This window comes from Periplaneta americana, chromosome 12 (genome assembly GCF_040183065.1).
Source record: "Periplaneta americana isolate PAMFEO1 chromosome 12, P.americana_PAMFEO1_priV1, whole genome shotgun sequence".
In the NCBI taxonomy this organism is placed as follows: domain Eukaryota; kingdom Metazoa; phylum Arthropoda; class Insecta; order Blattodea; family Blattidae; genus Periplaneta; species Periplaneta americana.
In genome coordinates, this window is record NC_091128.1 from 174,519,990 (window position 1) to 174,539,793 (window position 19,804).

Here is a 19,804-nt window from a genome sequence, read left to right on the forward strand (position 1 = left end):
GCATCCCGCCTAGGACTCGCGTTACGGAATGCGCGCTGGTTCGATTCCTCATGGGGGAAGAAATTTTCTCATGAAATTTCGGGCAGTGTATGGGACCGGTGCCCACCCAGCATCGTGATGCACTTGGGGAGCTACGATAGGTAGCGAAATCCGTTTGCGAATACCAGCTATAACGGATGGGAGGGATCATCGTGCTAACCACACGATACCTCCATTCTGGTTGGATGATCGTCACCTCTGCTTCGGCATGTGGGCGTGAGGCCAGCAGCCGGCTGGTCGGTCTAGGCCCTTCACGAGCTATAGCGCCACGGATTATTATTATTATTATTATTATTATTATTATTATTATTATTATTATTATTATCACGTTGCGGGTCGGCTACATTTAAAGGTGTGCGTCTTGTGATTCGCTGATGAAGATGTCAAGCATTTCCTAAGGCTGGATAAATATTTAATATAATCGCCCGCCATTTTGGCTCTTTCGTTGGCGTTCGCAGGAAGCACACGAGGACATTATTTGCTGAATTACAGTGCGTTTGATTTATTATCATAGGAGCTACGACATGATAATGTTTAACGGTGTGGCAAATAGATCCCTCGTCTGGTAGCTCGACAACGAAAGAACAAAAATGGCGAACGATACTACCTACCTAGACTTTATAGAGCCTTGACTTCCTAAGACGTAAGCAAAGAGGAGGAGTCACGCCGGGAATAACAACTTCGCGACTATAGACTGTGGTATTATTTTTCACTTCTTGAGGACGTTTGTACTGAAAGGAAAGCAGTGAGGTCTACTGAACAACGCCCGCTAAAATAGCGGTGCTTCATCCCCTTCGTTTTATTGTACAATATTTAACATTCTCACTCGAACTTCGAGTTAAAGAGTTTTACGCTTGGAAGGTAAAATATCCTTCAAGATAGGGAAAAATTGGAGTAACGGAACTTCGAGTTACCGGTACTGAATAAATTTTACACACAAATTATATGCGATGTTGCCGGGAAATTAAAATTACCTCGAGATATCGAATATTAGACTCCCTCCGTGGTCTGTTGGTCAGCATGCTGGCTTCCAGATCAGGAGGTCCCGGGTTCGATTCCTGGGCTCGGCTCTCGGTGAATTTTTCTTGAAGAAGAAGAATTCCCTGGGTGTCTAGAGTCTGGAAATTTGTATGAATGTGAGTGTGCCGGGTTAATATTAATTAACCAATCATCACAAATATAAAAATACATCAGGACTGTCGCTGGACACGTTTCAGCGTCACATTGTTGACAAGTAACTCCATCTGTTAGCACAACCATAAAGCATCTATAGTCCCGTCGCTCTTATTTCCGGCAGCCAATCACGTTGCAGATCGGCTACATTTAAACGTGTGCGTCTTGTGATTCGCTGATGAAGATGTTAAGTATTTCCTAAGGCTGGATAAATACTTAATATAATCGCCCGCCATTTTGGCTCTTTCGTTGGCGTTCGCAGAAAGCACACGAAGACGTTATTTGCCGCTCAATTATTTGGTGAATCACAGTGCGTTTGATTTATTATCATAGGAGCTACGACATGACAATGTTTAACGGTGTGGCAAATAGATTCCTCGTCTGGTAGCTCGGCAACGAAAGAACAAAAATGGCGAACGATACTACCTACGTAGACTTTATAGAGCCTTGACTTCCTAAGACGTAAGCAAAGAGGAGGAGTCACGGCGGGAATAACAGCGTCGCGACTATAATAGGTGCTATAGAGTTACCAACAACGAAAAAATTGGAGTTTTTGAAGTTCGACTGTATTTTGAACATGTTTTCAAGACTTTGCTTTTCATATATCAAGTGTGTGTCAAAAAGTCTTTATTTTTTTATAGCACCACGTACCTATTTCTACTTTGAACGAAAAGTTGGGACTCATCGTCTGAGTGGCTGACAACCCATACGCCTCAGCGCTATAACTAGAACAAAGCAGCAGGATGGGGAGGCTTCCTATATGTAAATGAGAAAGTATGTGCGATTTGCATCAGCTGTTTTATTTCACTTAACAGATCGAGGTTATGGAATGCGTTTAAAAGTTGACGAAGTCAAACTCTCTGCGCATGCGCATGACGACCCACAGCTGGCCGTCGCGCCATTCCGCGCGCCCCTCGTCAGGGTCCACGGGATGCGGCAGCGCCAGGGCCAGGCGGTAGCGAGGCGAGCGCACGTCCAGGTGCCGGCGCTTCACGGCGAGGTGCACCTGGTCCCGCGCCTCCCCCGGCAGACTCACGCGAACCACCAGGTCCTCGCAGCTCGCCGTGCCGGGCGTCTTCGCCCCTAGCTGCAACAGTAGCGTGCCAAGTGACAGATATCACAGCTGTAATAGCCCTCCTGTTAGTAGCTCTGATTATACAGGGTGATTCACGAGGACAGGTCAGAAGTTTATACTGTTTTCGCTGTAAGAAAAATCCTAATGTAAACATAAGCACGTTGCTGTCATACCCGTGATTGGCTCCCAGTTGAAACACTCACACGTCGCAGGAAAATATAGTTCGTATTTGGAAACCACAATCTTATATTATTTGAAAATAAAAAATTGAATTCTAGTTATTAAATGCGATGAAACATTTCACTTCACTCATGTGTAAAACTCTATGTAAAAGAAAAGCCACTTTTATATTTTGTTATGTACTATGAACGCGGATGAATACCAACAGTAATACCGAGGTAGTCTGTTCTTGTAACAAGCTGGCATCACTTGAGCTCGTAGTTGTTCACGTAAGCATGTGATACTGAAGTATGGTTTCTGTATCCTCAACTGACCATTGTGAGGACATAAGACTTAAAAATGATTTAATTGCAGTAATTATAAAGTAAATGTTTCCTAAGCAAACGAATGCATAGTAGTGAGGTTAGGTCTACTTGACGAGTAACGAAAAATGTTTAACACGAAACAGAATGTACAACAGTAGGTGGGAACACGTACTGAAAATCTATGGCGCCAAATAGTGGCCAATGAAGCCTCACTTCAGTCACGTGCTATTGTTTACATTAGGATTTTTCTTACAGCGAAAAGATTATAGGATACGATATCTTAGGCCATTTTTAGTGAAAAAGTTCATATGAACATAGGCCCGTTTTCGAACGATGGCGGAGCTAGATGCACTTTTTTGGTAAAACGTCTCGCCCCAATGTGAATCAGACGTTACCATATGCTGCTGACGTGAAACAAGGTCACCGATGAACGACGTAACATTGGAATCTGCATTGTGAGCGATGTAGATAAGAGAAGAGAAATAAACCGTGTGGTGGGGCATTACAAATGCCACAACTAGACTTCGTGGAATTGCCACGAGAACCGTTAGGTTTACTATGCACGCAGTATAGACTGTATGAGAAGGAGGCGTGGAAAGGATAGAGTATGCCTCTAATGTAAACACTGAGCAGTATACTGCGGTTACAATAAAACCTGTATCCTGCATTCAAGAAATATAATGAATGATCATTGAAGTAGGAAATGTCTAAACATGTAAATACACAATTATTTTGTAGTGAGATATATTAACTCTTAAAATGTAATGTAAGATACTCACATCATTCTTGAATATGTGCATTGAAGATAAGAGTTACGTACGTTTTGAGCGACTGCAAAGTGAACCTCCTCCGATGGTCACATAAACAGCTTTTATTTTGGGAAAATATACGTTCAACATCACACGATGTAATACGTACATATTTGAAAGTCACTACTTTTTAGTACGCCAACTTCAGACGTCTTGTCGTGACCTGATGGTACATCATTTATAATACGTACTTGTGAATAGGCAGAATTTTTAGCAATAATGTTTCTCAACTTACATTTCACTTTTTCTGAAATTAGTGAATTGTTATTTTGGATAACGGTTTGTGATACTTTATCCACTATATTAAGGGCTTCTGAGAGTTATAGTTTAGACGATTGTAACAGGGTGATGCTTTTGGACACGATTTTAAAATTAGAATCAATGAACAGAATATCTTCCAATAGCTGTTCAGAAGACAACGATTTTACAGCTGCAACAGCGGAACTGTCTGTGCTATCCAATGCATCAATTACCTCCATTATTTTGCCGTAATGTTCTGCATAATAATTAACAGCATCCAACCACGTTCCCCAACGGGTCAAGACTGGCTGCGGGGGTAAGGGTATTCCAGGGGCAATTATTTGGCACAGCAACACTCTCATTGTAGCATGTTTGATTGAATTCTTGTCTGCACTGAACAAATGTTAAGCTTTGACTATTCCAACCACAGTAATGCAAAAACAAGTGCTTACATAGGTATACATTAGCTGTAGCTGCTCTATCTATTTGGACCGGACATAACTCTTAACATGAACTGCTTATACTACGAGACCGGGAGGTCGCCCACCTCCTCTATACTACCGTACATCGGCAACCTGATTGCATGGTGCGTGTGGCAATTCAACGAAGTCTAGTCACAACAAATACGCTATCACTTATCGGTTCACAGCAGTTCAGTAAGCTAACTGCATTACAGCAGTTATAAAGGTACTGTTATCGGAAGTGTTAAGTTGTGTTTTTCAAGATGCCTTATAAATTTTCGACTGCAGAATACGCCGATATTGTGTATGTTTATGGTTTGTGCGATGGAAGTTCCTAGCGTGCCGTCACTGAATATGAACGACGCTTTCCGAACAGAAGGGTACCATATCGAAGAATATTTACTGTCTATGGGGTTGGATGAAAGACTTGGTATAGCAAAGGAATGGGGAAACGAGAGAGGCGCTAATCGACCTATTTTGGATGCGGCATAAAGACAGCTACGTGCAACTCTCCCGAGCGATGAGCGCGATTCACGCCCGAGCGCAACATTGCATTGAAGCAGAATGAGGTGCCTTTGAAAATGTGCGAAAACATCGACCCTGACTTCTAGAATATTAGATATGTATGCATACGTGAATATAAACTTTAAATTTGTCTGTTATCTGTCTCTAAATCCGAGTTACTACAATGGAATCTCAGAAGTTTTTGTGAAATCAAAGAACCATATCTCCGTAACCGTTCGAAAACGGACCTATATTCATATGAACGTTTTCATTCACAATGACTTCAGAATTGACATCCCAAATTTTTTACCTTTCCTCGAGAATCACCTTGTATAGCTCAATTGTACATGCACTGCTCCGTCGATTTAGGAGAAAGTCAATGTTTACCTGTAACACGCGGAGCAAGTCCCCTGCAATCGGCAAGCATCATGTTTAGGTAGAGCATGAAAGTCAAATAACATTATGGACAGTAAAAAATCGATTATATAGGAATGGAATTTAAGAGTTGTTAATTCATTATAAAAAGTGAATCTGATACAACGTTAATACAAATTAATTTTATTTCCTAGAATATCACCTTTTTTTGACGTCATACAAAATTTTGTCCAATATTCTTTTATATATAAATGTGAGCTCAAAATGTTATCTGTTTATATTATATTTTGTTACAATTACGTATTAGCAAAATAAATACATAAATAAATAAAAACATAAATAAAATAAATACGAAACTATTGGGGATCATTAATGTGGTTTCAGGCGTAATATATTGACTATTGATCAGATTTTTTGTATATTCGACAAATATTGGAGGAGAAAATGAGAGTATAAGGGTACAGTAGGCCTACAACATTTATCCATAGATTTTAAAAAGGCATAGAAGTTTTATAAAATATTCTTATTGAATTTGGTATTTCCAAGAAACTAGTTCGATTAATTAAAATGTATCTCAGTGAAACGTACAACAGAGTCCGTATAGGTCAGTTTCTGTCGGATGATTTTCCAATTCACTGCGGGCTAAAGCAAGGAGGTGCACTATCACCTTTACTTTTTAACTTTGCTCTAGTCTAGAGTATCCCATTACGAAAGTTTAGGATAACAGAGAGAGTTTGGAATTGAACGGGTTACATCAGCTTCTTGTCTATGCGGATAACGTAAATATGTTAGAAGAAAATCCACAAACTATTAGGGAAAAAACGAGAATTTTACTTGAAACAAGAAAATAAATATGTTTGGAAGTAAATCCCGAAAAAGAAAGTATATGATTATGCCTCGTGACCAGAATATTGTACGAAATGGAAATATAAAAAATAATTCAAATATCTTGGAGCAACAGTAACGAAAAATATAAATAACATTCGGGAGTAAATTAAACGCAGAATAAATATGGGAAATGCGTGTTATTATTCGGTTGAGAAGCTTTTTGTCATCTAGTCTGCTGTCAAAAAATTTGAAAGTTACAATTTATAAAACAGTTATATTACCGGTTGTCCTGTATGGATGTGAAAGTTGGACTCTCACTTTCAGAGGGGAACAGAGATTAAGGGTGTTTGAGAATAAGATGCTTAGGAAAATATTTGGGGCTAAGATGGATAAAGTTACAGGAGAATGGAATAAGTTACACAACGCAGAACTGCACGCATTGTATTCTTCACCCGACATATTTAGGAACATTAAATCCAGACGTTTGAGATGGGCAGGACATGTAGCACGTGTGGGCGAATCCAGAAATGCATACAGAGTGTTAGTTGAAATGCCGGAGAAAGAAAGACCTTTGGGGAGGTCGAGACGTAGATGGGAGGATAATATTAAAATGATTTGAGGAAGGTGGGATATGATGATAGAGACTGGTTTAATCTTGCTCAGGATAGGGACCGATGGTGGACTTATGTGAGGGCAGCAATGAACCTCCGGGTTTCTTAAAAGACATAAGTAAGTACCAGAATACAATAATTCAATAAAATGGATATATTTCAGCCATTTTTTAAGATAACTTCGAAATCCCTTTGACATTTTACTCTTAAAAGCACATCGTTTAAAATGTATGTAGCATGATTTTGATATTGGCTTTGAGATTTTTAAGATTATATATATATATATATATATATATATATACTAGTGGCTTGTGCAGCAAATGCTGCTGCAAACTAAGTTCGTTAGACGTTCAAATAAACATTTTTCAGATTTATTTTCAATCAAGAATACTTGTCTTTTTGATAGTTATTTGCTTCCATAATAATGAAACATACTCCCTCTGAATTGATTTTTTTTTAGGCCAAATGCTTTTTCTTGAACCTATCCAACTTCAGTTTTTGAGTTTCAACGCGAAAACGCAAGTATCAATTACAGGACGATAGCAGTAGCTATTTCAGGTCATTGTGGATTGTAGGCAAAAGTTAAAAAAAATGCCAGGTTTGCTAAGCTTTCAAACAATAGCATTTTCGTATAGCTGCTGCATGAAGAACTTGAAATGTAGAGCGTAAAATCATTTTATCCTACTAAGAGATCTTGCTGAAATGATCTGGAGAATACAACATTTTCTAGGCCTCTTATTTTATCAGTAAGCAATACCTATTTATCTTTCCTTAGGAACTGTAATTTTTGCTCTCTCTCGAGCCAATACTGAAGACAATGACACATATCAATATCTACACTACACCGCCATTAAGTATATGAAAAAGGCCCAACCCCACTGGTTTAATAAGTATAAAAATATTTGATTTTTAATAACAATATTATTATCTTACTTAAGTTTTGTAGTTATATATAGCAGCCACTCAGTAAATTATAGAAATGAAGATCTAAATTAAGATATTCTCTACATTTACTTACATAACCACAAAACGTTTCACTTTCATGTCATCAATATAACATCAATATTATATACAATTAATGAAGAATAGACGCATCTTGATATTAACTATAATAATATTTAATTTCTAATGGTAATAATGTCATCAAACCATCTCAAGTTTCGTAGATTTGAATATCCAATACACAGCTGTACTCAGAAAATTATACACTGCAGAATTAGTTTTTAATAACAAATTGAATTGAGCTCTAAATATGTCGGCAATCCTGCAGGTCATGGCCTTCGTGTAATAGCCTATTGTTTATTGTAGTGTGTGTTTTGTTCTGAAATTCAATCAAGTTGGCTGTGATTCAATAAAATTTGTTACAATTACACATATATAAACACTAAATATAAACATTTACATAGAGTTAAAAAATTTTACAGGAGAAAAAGTTCGTCCAAAGGGCTGGACTCTGGAAGAGTACCCAAAACGCTCATTGCATTTCCGCGTTGAATAGCAATACTTAAGCGTTGACGCAAATAAGTAGTGCAACGGCGATCACCAGTAATGGAGATCAAATTTTGGCCGATTTGAGATACCAAAACTTTAGCGTCATGACTCCAAGGACCGAAGGTCTCCACAGCAAATGGGACAAAGATATAATTGTCTAAAACGAAGATCAGTTAGTTCTCAAAACTGACAACAGATGGATTTTGGAAAATAGGAAAATTATGTAGGAAAATTGACATTTCACTGAAAACTACTACTTTTCCGAAAAACTTTGGATGCCAGGCATGAAAATGAGGGGTCACTCATTAAAATCCGTTCAGCCGTTTTCCCGTAATTTCCATTACCAGTTCAAATTATATATATAGATAAATTATGCAGCTTAGAACTTGACCAATAATCATTCTCTTAAAACATATAATACATAAAAAATAAGATAAATGATTACATTTTAAGAATGAATTTTAAAGGTATCTTTATAGAAATTTGGAGGCGTATTTTCCAAATGCAACAAAACACAAATTTCTATTTCGGAGAAAAGTTTCCTAATAGCCTAAAGAACGTGTGTTGCAAATATCATGCATATAGCATTAATAGTTCTGAAGATATAACTTTAGGCATGAGAATAAAGCAATAAATAATTAAAGCTAAGAGAAATTGCAGTCATAGTGTCATTTAAAAACCCTGTGCGCCGGAATTTTGAAAATAGCGTTGCAGTGGCTAACAAGGCCATAAATGCGCATCAAGTTTTGTGTAACCTATTCTTCACATATCAAAGTTATTAATGGAGAAAAATTCGCTCCGGTGCCGAGCATCGAACCCGGGACCCCCAGTTCTACGCACTGGGTGCTCTAACCACTGAGCTACGCCGAGGCTCAATCCACATCACCGGATCAAATCCTTTTCCTTTGGTTCTTTCTCTTAGTGGCGTTACTCCGTGTTCGACATATTATAGGCCTGTGTATGGGAATATTTACATAATTTATATTTAGTCGTCACACAAGGAGCGCATTCATTCGAGTGAATTAACCTTTATATACAATTTTTTTTTAATTCACTGGTTTTCCTCCTTAAAACCAACCTCTCCCCTTCAGGCAACGTTGCTTACCTGGAGGAACACGTCCTCAGGGGTGACGGCCTGCCGGTATGACAGTTCGAACTCAGGCTTCTCGCGGGGATCCGAGCTATCGTCGACCACGCTGTCTTCTGGCACTTCACTCTCGTCCCAGATAGCGTCGCCATCACTAGCGGTTGTGTCCCGCGTTTTTAATTCGGTGGAGGATCCCTTCGGCCCGATGTGGCCCGGACCTGCGTGGACAACCCAACAGTATCTTGTAAATACTGTGCACCAGGTTTTCTCAGTACAGAGGAAATTACACAGCTATGGAATACATTTTTTTTAAATTGCTATTTGTTCGTCACTAGTGCCACGACCGTGGCTAACGAGAAAGACAAACTATGGCGCGACATCACATTCTCAGTCATAACGTGGCCAACATTGAACAAGTTTATATATAAATGCACGTTTAACATGAGTTTGATATAGCAATTCATTTGTTTTTTAGAACTTTGAACATGTACTGGGTGTTCATTTCAAAGTGTGTCATGACGTCACTGTTGTTGAGTCACCGATTTGAAGGAGTTTCAGCTTATATGTCAGAGAAGCTGCCTATTATTCAAGGCGTTCTTCAATCTGAACTTGAGAACGTGTACGGTATAACTTGAACGTCGTACCAACAGATGGCGGTCTGTACTGTCTGTGTGCTACCATAACCTCTTTCGAACTGTGTTTTGCGCCGGCAAGTCGTACGCAGGATATTTGTTATCATCGGTTGCGTACGGTAACATTCCACAACACAAATCAAATACTCCGTGTCCATGTTGACCGTCGAAGTTAATGTCAACAAATACGTAAGTAATCGTCTTAACCCTCTCCCCATATCCCGACAGTACGTATTTCCAAACAGTTCACATTCCTGCCACTACCGGCGTTATCGTACGCATCGGTACGTACTCTTCAGAATGAACGCCGTACTTGCTAGGCAACTTCTCTGCCTCATAGGTTATACACCTCTGCGGAAGTGTAGGAAGATTGAATTCTCTAGGCTCATCGGCTAGTCACATGACGGCATACAGCGAGCCATGACACACTTTGAACTGAACACCCAGTATTTATATTAGGCGATTGTCACGATGGCCATGACTAAACCAAGATAACTCCGATTCGCGCCGTAGTCTGCCTTTGTCATTAGATCCGAACTGTGACAGCTCCAGAAAAATCGTTGTTACAGATAATAGCGATTTTGTCACAGTCTGATTTTTGTATTCGGATGTTTCTTGGCGATTGTGGGGCTCCGTTTCCTGTCTGAAAATTTCCATATCGTCTAGAATTCAATATCACTGCCATCTACCTATCTCTGAACAACCCACAAGGAAAACCATATAGATATATTATGGTTAATGCTCTTCTGCGAATTGAAGTGATACACCGGTGCCATGTCTTATATCAACAATAGTGATTAGCGCGGTGAGTATACTGAAAACAAAACACGCTCTGAGTGATGTATATGTTCGCCCAAGAATGTTTATGAATGATTAAGTGAATCATTCGTAGAATAATATAGCTCCAGTATCAAAGAGTATCCAGTTAATCTTTTAATTAGATCCCAGCAGGGGCGGATGCAAGGGGGGGGGATTAAGGGGATATATCCCCTCCCGAAATTTTGAGAAAAATACGAAACAAGAAACAAAAATAATATTAATTTTAATTCGTGAATTTACCTAGGAATTAGAGAGTTTTCCACGTAAATTCTCTTTGCTAAAATGTTAAATTCCAAGAACTGCAGGAAGACAAACACAGCGTTCTTACTTCAAGACAGAGAATCATGAAGAGTATTTTATGCTTTTAATTTTCCTTCTCTTCTTAGACTATTTCATTAGTCAGCTCAAGGACAGGTTTTTAAATCATAAGAGAATCCTAAAGTCCATACAAACTTTGCTGCCTGAAAACATAGTGCGAGCATCAGATGAAGATTTAGAAACTGCTGTTCAGGCTGTAGTAAATCAGTGGCCCAATGATGTTGATGCATCACCAGAATCTTTCTTCAATGAATTGAAGATGTGGAGAAGAAATTTCCTTGATCAGAAAAATCTTCACCTAATACCTACTGATTTTATATCATCTTTGAACAGGTGCAATGAAATTATTTTTCCCTGCAATCGCAAGGCGCTGAAACTTTTCTGCACGTTGCCTGTAACTACAGCAACACCAGAACGGTCGTTCTCAACATTGCGGTATTTGAAGACTTACTTGAGGAGCACGATGGGAGCAGACAGATTAAATGCACTGGCCTTGATATATATATATATACATAAAAATGTAGAATTAAAAGCTCATGAAGTACTGGATGAAATGTCTAAGAAGCCTCGTTGCCTTCTTCTGTAAATGTCATTCTGTCATTGTTTTTGTATTGCAGTCATTGTAAATGTTAAAATTAAAAAATTATGGTTTATTTAACAACACTCGCAATTGCCGAGGTTATATCAGTGTCGCCGGTGTGCCAGAATTTTTTCCCTCAGGACTTCTTTTACATGCCAGTAAATCGACTGATATGAGGCCTGTCGCATTTAAACACACTTAAATGCCATCGAGCTGGGTTGGGGTAGAACCCGCAACTTCGAGCTATACCGACTACGCTACTCAGGCCAACTTGTAAATGTTTGTGACTCGGAAACAAATTGTGAGTATATAAACTTATTTCTCATTACTCCATTTTTACTATCTCCTCAAATCCCTCCCCGAAAAAAAATCCTGCATCCGCCCCTGGATCCCAGTTATGTTGTCCTTCAAGTTGATCTTCTGATTTGCAGTTGTCTGGACTCTGGAGCTGTCATATGTATGTACAAGAGTCGCCATCGCTGTGAATCACATATCGGGCAGGAATGGCGATTTCTCGGAGCTGTGATGGAGGACATAAATACAGAGACCTGGTCCTCCAGGTTGGGGGTTGGTTCGTGGGGCTGACACCCCCACAACTGTAAAAAAAAACTACTTGTTGAGAAGCCTCAATTGAAGCCTCGGAATTGGTTGAAACACCGGCAGCGAATTAAGCGACGGAACATGGTCTTTATCTCGGAACAACTGCATGGAGAAGATTAGCACAGGACAGGGACAGTTGGAGGAAGAAAATTGAGGAGGCTAAGGCTCAACTTTGGGCTCTGATGCCATCATAATAGTAGTAGTGATTTTGGAACTGTGGTGCAGTCGGAACCAGCGACAAGATTGTCACAGCGACAAAATCACAGGTCTTCAAGTCACACCCCATCCCTAGCCTCTTTCTTCTTATTCCTTCCGTAACCCTTGATTATCATACAATCTCATATGTAATCCACCTTCTTCCGCAACAGACCATCCATCAGTCCGGGAATTATCTCAACAGACTGAGTGTGCCTTCCCGCAGTCGAGAGACAATAAGAGGCTATAAATATCATGGATCATGAGCGGCACTAAATTATAAGACGATCAGTGGTGAGCCATTTTATAAATATGAAAAAGTATATTTATTTGAGTCATATAATAATAGTCTTATTCTCCTATACAGTTATCACACATTTGTGAATTTCACAAATTTCAGAGTAGTACAGGGACATCATTTTATTTTTACTAACATTTTTAATATTAACCTGGCTATACCTTTAGAGAACCGGAAAACCCGTTCGCTAACCCCTTCCACAACTGGAGTTCGATGATACTGGCGTAAAATACAAACACATCACTTTACTAGGTATAGGAGGGAAGAAAGGTACTTCATCCATTTACGTAAACTAGGAAATATCGCGATTTTGAGTTCGATAATTTTCATTAGGATTTTTATTTAATCAAAATGCAGTACTGTATTAACAATGAGTGTTTTTACTCACGAACTGAGCTATCCATGCGAACGTGTTCATTATGTAGTGTATATTATACTGTCTACAGCACATTAGCGTACAATATAGAGAATAATGAAGTTCAATTGAAAAATAATCATAAAATGGATATTTAAACACATTTTTGAAGATGGTAGCCATTCATTTCGATAGCCTACAGGCTTCAGTTCTTTTATGCATATTATCGCACTATAGACTATTGCATCTAATTCCAATTACCAGTTTCGTCCTTCGTACTAGTAACTCATGTTGAAATAATTCTGTACCTACTCTATAAAAGAGTACCTTATGTAATGTAAATTCAATCTTCACTTCTGCCTGACCCGCATAGATAAAATTACTCGGACATGCTATCTACTCTCCGTCCAAGAGGTTATGCCGCAGGATCTTAGAAAGGAGGGAAATCACGTGACAGTTAATTACTTAACTAGGCCCTTTTATTTAAGTTATTTTAAACAGTTGTATAATATTACGTAAACGTCCAATTCCTAACAGAAATTAATGTTTTCAGAAAAGAGCTAAGACAGCCCTGCTTTTACAGAGGGCCGTGCAGAAGCAGGTGGGGGAAATCGGGATGTGACGTAGGCAAACGGACAGTACCTGTGCGAAAATATGATTCAATATTAAAAGTTCTTTCGTCACTGGAAAACGCGAACATATTTCTGGAACGTACTATACTCAGTAACTCAGTGCTGTTTACTATAAGCGGCCTTGATTCTGTCTGGAGAACAGTTGAAACTTCATTAGTAGAAGGGGTGGGAGTGAAGTACATTCAAAAACTCAGGTACAATAAAAATTGAAGTAAAAATAAAATGATGTTCCTGTATAACCTATAAGTTAACAATTGAGTTATGTATGTATTTTACTATATATTAATATTATTGTGCTGAATAAACACACTTCAATTTTATATAACTAGGCTGAACTGCGCCCTAGCTTCTACTCTTTTGGATTTCAATGCCTAATGTAGCGTAAACCTTTGCATTAAATAAATAAATTTGAAATATATGTATACTTTTTTGCCAATACAGCAATTCGCAATCTGTACCTTGTGTCTTTTCTTGCACTTCACTTAAAATGATGTCCAATATAGGAGATATGTGGTTGTTGTAACATTCATAAATGATGCGTCTTATTATATCACGTCCGAAATCATCGTTTCTTGAATTTCGTGACTGTTTGTGATGCAGTCTGAGTTTTCTCTTTAGGAGTGTTATACTCGGTTATATTGATAGAAATTATTTTCTTCACTAAAGGTACGGTCACACGTCGCTACTTTTGCAGCGCTACTTTTGTACTGCAGCTGCAAAAGTTGCGTGTCGTGTTCACACGTAAGCCAAAAGTAGCACGCTGCACGCTACTTTTCGTGCTGCACAACCCGAGTGCAGCAAAAGTTGCAACTGGAGGTTGCGAGTCTGTTCACACACAAGGCGCTACTTTTGCAGCCGCAGTCATGCTGCAGGTTCCCATCTCCGTGTTGACTTCTCAGTATACATTTTGTGGTTATGTTCGCATTATTAATAAACTCATGCGAAAGCTTACTTATCTATTATTTGCTTTTCTGTCCTAACTAGTATTCATAAATTGGCATTATTTTTACTATAAAGCTTTTAAAAACGCCTATATACTTAAATGATAACCAACAGTATATTCACGTAATCAATGTTGGCAACCCTCCTGTTTGAAACTACGCTACAGAAAATTAAAAAAGTGAATTATATCGTCAGCAAATATGTTCAGACTGTGTTGTGCATTTAATAACTGTTATAAATAATTTATTTTCATCACATCTAACATTAAAATATATCGAAACAATAAAAGTATCATTGGCACATTTGGATGGTAACACTGGTTGCAACCGCAGCAAAAGTTTCAACAAAACCGATATCAAAAATGCTGCGGCTGCAACCCTGAGAACCCTGTTCACACGTCGTTACTTTTAAGCTGCGCGCAGCATGGAAAAGTAGCGGGCAGCAGGTTCGGCAGCCGCTACTTTTCGGGTTGCACCGTTGTTCACACGTCGCAGTACGAGAGTTGCGCAGTTTTTTGTACTGCAGCGCTGCAAAAGTAGCGACGTGTGACCGTACCTTTATGGTCTTGAAAACACCCGTAGAGCAAACAGTTTTAGCAATTATTGGTGAATCACATTTGCCTTCTCCTTCACTGAAAAAATAGGCATATATAGGCAACTGCAGCTTGTCTCTGTAATGAATGACCTCTTCCAACAGGAGAAGTACGAACATTACAATTATTGATGTTCACTCTTCAATAGACATCCATAGTAGCCATATATTTCACTAATTTTAACGTACACTAAGAAAATTAAACAGATAATGCAAACTATGTGCATTCCAAGTCATAAACTATGTGGTGTTTACCTCTGCGCGGGACGAACGAAAGAGCAGCAGCTTGTGTGGCCTTCTGCTTTCAGCCCTCGCCCCCTGGTTTTTCTCCGAGCGAACGTACAATACATCTTTCCCTGATACAAAAGTTGAAAAATGAAAGTGGTTGTTGAGGGATGATAGTATCATACTCCGAGGCCAGAATTCATTGCAAATTTCGTCCACATGCAGAGTTACGTTGGTCATAAAACCACGTAAAACCAATAGTGGTTAAGTCCAGTAGCGGCTGATGGTCAAAATAATAAGTGTGCTACAATTTCTACTAGGTGTTCATTTCAAAGTGTGTCATGACGTCACTGTTGTTGGGTCACCGATTTGAAGCGAGTTTCAGCTGATATGTTAGAGAAGTTGCCTATTATTTAAGGCGTTCTTCAGTCTGAACTTGAGAACGTGTACGGTATAACTTGAACGTCGTAGCAACAGATGGCGGTCTGTACGGTCTGTGTGCTACCATAACCTCTTTCGAACTGTGTTTTGCGCCGGCAAGTCGTACGCAGGGTATTTGTTACCATCGGTTGCGTACGGTAACATTCCACAACACAAATCAAATGCTCCGTGTCCATGTTGACCGTCGAAGTTAATGTCAACAAATACGTAAGTAATCGTCTTAACCCTCTCCCCATATCCCGACAGTACGTATTTCCAAACAGTTCACATTCCTGCCACTACCGGCGTTACCGTACGTATCGGCACGTACTCTTCAGAATGAACGCCGTACTTGCTAGCCAACTTCTCTGCCTCTTAGATTATACACCTGAGCTGCGGAAGTGTAGGAAGATTGAATTCTCTAGGCTCATCAGCTAGCCACGTGACGGCATACAGCGAGCCAAGACACATTTTGAACTGAACACCCAGTATATTGGCCTACTGTATACACTTATATGTCTTTATCTTAATTTGGGACTCGCCTAGTGACGAAATATGAAGTCTATACGACGTTTCTTCCTACTGTAGAACTTGTCAATTACCCTGGTGTTAAACCCCTCCATCTTGGACATCATACTCTTTTCTATTGACAGTTTTGCAAGAGCAGTGAGGCGATCCTGGGACATAGTGTTCCTTACAAACCGTTTTTATGCGTTTCAAGCAAGAAAAACATCTTTCTGGCTCAGCAGAGGTCATTTTTGGTGTTGTAACCAAAATATTTAACAACTTCGTTATTTCACAGAATGGATCATGTAAATTGTTGGAGACTGTGTATTGTAACAATTGAACAGACATCTATATTTTGGAAGTCGGGTTTTCCGTATAGAACTCCAAGTTGTGTCTTTAACACTCTCTTGTTCAGTACAGTATAGCTGTTGACAGCATCTTCAAGTTCGCGTTCAAGAAAATTAGGCTATGCGAAAAATTGCCAGAAAATTTGCTGTTTAACAATTTTGTTGCGTCTAAGTAGCTTAAAGACTGGAAACGATGAGTAGTTCCCTGAATTATACAGTCATATATTTCCTTGGTATCAATTTTCTGGGATTCCATTTTCCGTCTCTTGCTGACTGATTCAGGAGGAACCTAAAAAAACAGGTAGATGGCAGTAGCAGTCGGACACTTGAATTACCAAATACATTGTACATAGTTCCGACACAGTCTGGTATATACAGTCGCGAAGCTCAATACGTAGTAAATATGCAAACATTAGATAGTTGCTCACCACTAGGATCGCTAATATCGCCTCATTACAGGAAATGCAAAATAGTACCGTCACAGTCTATTGTTTCTAGCACCCTCAAAACTCAAGCTTCGTGACTGTATATAGTAGACTGTGGTTCCGAGTTCTTCCACAAACAAGCATTCTTTCGTTACGCTTTAATTTTGCAATCTCCAAGCTGTGTTGTGCTGAAGCTGACTACAGCACTTCCCCGCGTAAAAATAGCCAATCAGGGCAGTGATTTCAGCTTCGCACATGCGCATTAATTGTCTACATTCTCATGTAGAGTTTTGAGTAGCACATTGTACCCCCTGAGGCACCAAAGAGCTAAGAGCGAAGACTAAATACTCTTTAACGCGTCATGAACATAACCACGGGAAATTGTCAAATGGCAGATCAGATACTATGGTGGTATTGCAAATACATTATTTGAGCAAAAATTATCATTGTGCTGTAGCACATAAGGACGGGCCGCCCCTGGTTGAGTCCTTTCATAGACGGAGAGAGAACCGTTTCCTTGGGGGAGAGGGGGGGCAAAGCAAAACCATAGAATCCCGAGTTCACACCTGTGGAGTAACGGTCAGCGCGTCTGGCCGCGAAACCAGGTGGCCCGGGTTCGAATCCCGGTTGGGGCAAGTTACCTGGTTGAGTTTTTTCCGGGGTTTTCCCTCAACCCAATACGAGCAAATGCTGGGTAACTTTCGGTGCTGGACCCCGGACTCATTTCACCGGCGTTATCACCTTCATTTCATTCAGACGCTAAATAACCTAGATGTTGATAAAGCGTCGTAAAATAACCCAATAAAAAAAGAATTCCGATATAACGGGACATCCTTCCTCCGTTATAGCTTGACCGTGGTGTAATAGGCCTATATCGGAATATAATCATTAATAAAGGCACCTATTTTCGAGGGGCATGTTTCTTACAATGTTACATTCATGTCAGCGATGTTTCGGACCGAATTGTATAGGGCTCGAACTGTAGGTCTACTACAATTTATAATAACAATCTCCCTCTTTTTCTCTCTCTCGTACACAAACACATGCATACATAAATAACACTACGTAACAGTGCTAACAGAAACTTTTTTATTTGAAGCTTACTTCCTGAAGTCATCATATGAAATATAAATTCTATTTATTTTACTCATGGTGTGAATTAAGATTTCTGATGGGGGGGGGGGGTAGAATCCTAGATAGAAAATACCTTAATTATATCCATGAGTAGGCTTAAGATAAGATGTGTAATTCCTAAGTTATTGATTGTTGTCAGCTTGTCGGTGATGATAATACATCAATATTATTTTCTTTGCTTATTTTATGCTTTATAAAGTATATTGGTATTAAAACAATAAAATTATATTTTGTGAGGGGGGGATAGAAGTTATCCCTGGTAGGGATGTTAATATGAATTTATGAAAAGGGGGATAATTTTTCAACAGGGGGGAAATCTCCACAATCGCACCCTGATTTTACTTAATCTCTCGTCTTTAAGTTTACACATTATACCGGGATCACTTTCCTTTTTTCTGCATTGCTGTACAATATGTTATTCATATTTCTCAAAGTGGCGGCCAGAATTCCTGCAGACTTCCAAAACATGAGTACAGGCTATTACAAAAGAAACAAAAAAGTGCTTCCATTCCTCAATGATAGAAATTCTTGAAATTTAAAATAAATATCATAGTCCAGACACATGATCTGAAGATATCAATTTGTTAATTTAAGCATAGAAACTTAATCATTAACAAAACCAAGAAAAATATTTTAAATTCAATATTTTCTAACGTTAAAAGAAAAAGAAGAGTTCATAAATGTTGGGGGGGGGGCAGTCCCCCCGATACCCCCCCCATAACTCCGCCTATGAGCCGTTTTACTAGATATACACACGAAAGTTTTACCGAGTTACTACATTACTATACAGTATAGTAGGCCTACCTACCTAATTTGGATAATCCACTCTGCGGCAAATCATCTTCACTATCTGATTCTTCATCAGCCGGTTTCAGCATTTCAGCCAATCTTCTTAAATCCTTGTACCCAAGTTCCATTTCTTTCGCTTTTAATTTGTTAAACAATATTGAAATCTTTTCTTCAGTTCGGCCTACTGAGCTCAGACTAAAACAACAACGTTGCTATGGCAACGACTTGGTTTCCTTTCCTCTTTGACTGAATGCCGTAATTATTTTATTTATTTTATATTGTAAATCCTTTTCCGAAAATTCTGTATTAATTATCATTCGTATGAAATAAGTTTGTTCTATGCGAAAGAGCTTATTGTTTCCTCTGTTTCCATATTGAAATGTGGCATTGCATATTTTAGCGTTTTGCAATATTTGGTTTCATATTTTCTTTTGTGACGTTAGAGAGTATGTTTATGATTTCTTTGATGCTATAATGATGAAATACATTCGATTATATACACGTAGTACATTATGATAATACATTTATCATTTAATTTTTTTAGTTGATGTAGTATGACGTTAAATGACGTGATTTGGCCACATTACCAAGTAAATATGTTAGAATGTCATACTGCCATCTAGCGTATGATACTCAAACTGTATTCTGATTTCCATGCTGACGTTATGGTACATCGTGACTGGGCGGACGCAAACTACGTCAAGACCGGAATCTGCTCCCAGAAAGAACGGAACAAAAGATGCGTCGTGAAATGTGTGATCCATATAGTGATGCTAGAAAATAACTTGCAGTTTATATTAAAGCTACATAATGACAT

At 38.9% G+C, this 19,804-nt stretch overlaps 1 protein-coding gene across 1 annotated transcript; it reads right to left on the minus strand.

Moving 5' to 3' along the window:
• Positions 1-1,991: 1,991 nt before the first annotated feature.
• Dnaaf6 (Dynein axonemal assembly factor 6) lies at positions 1,992-19,346 on the minus strand. The gene is made up of 3 exons (XM_069842601.1): positions 19,007-19,346; positions 9,197-9,396; positions 1,992-2,299 (listed from the first exon to the last, which is right to left on the minus strand). Exons 1-3 carry the CDS (start codon positions 19,113-19,115, stop codon positions 2,048-2,050), a joined length of 561 nt encoding a protein of 186 aa, XP_069698702.1. The 5' UTR covers positions 19,116-19,346; the 3' UTR covers positions 1,992-2,047.
• Between the last annotated feature and the right edge of the window lie 458 nt (positions 19,347-19,804).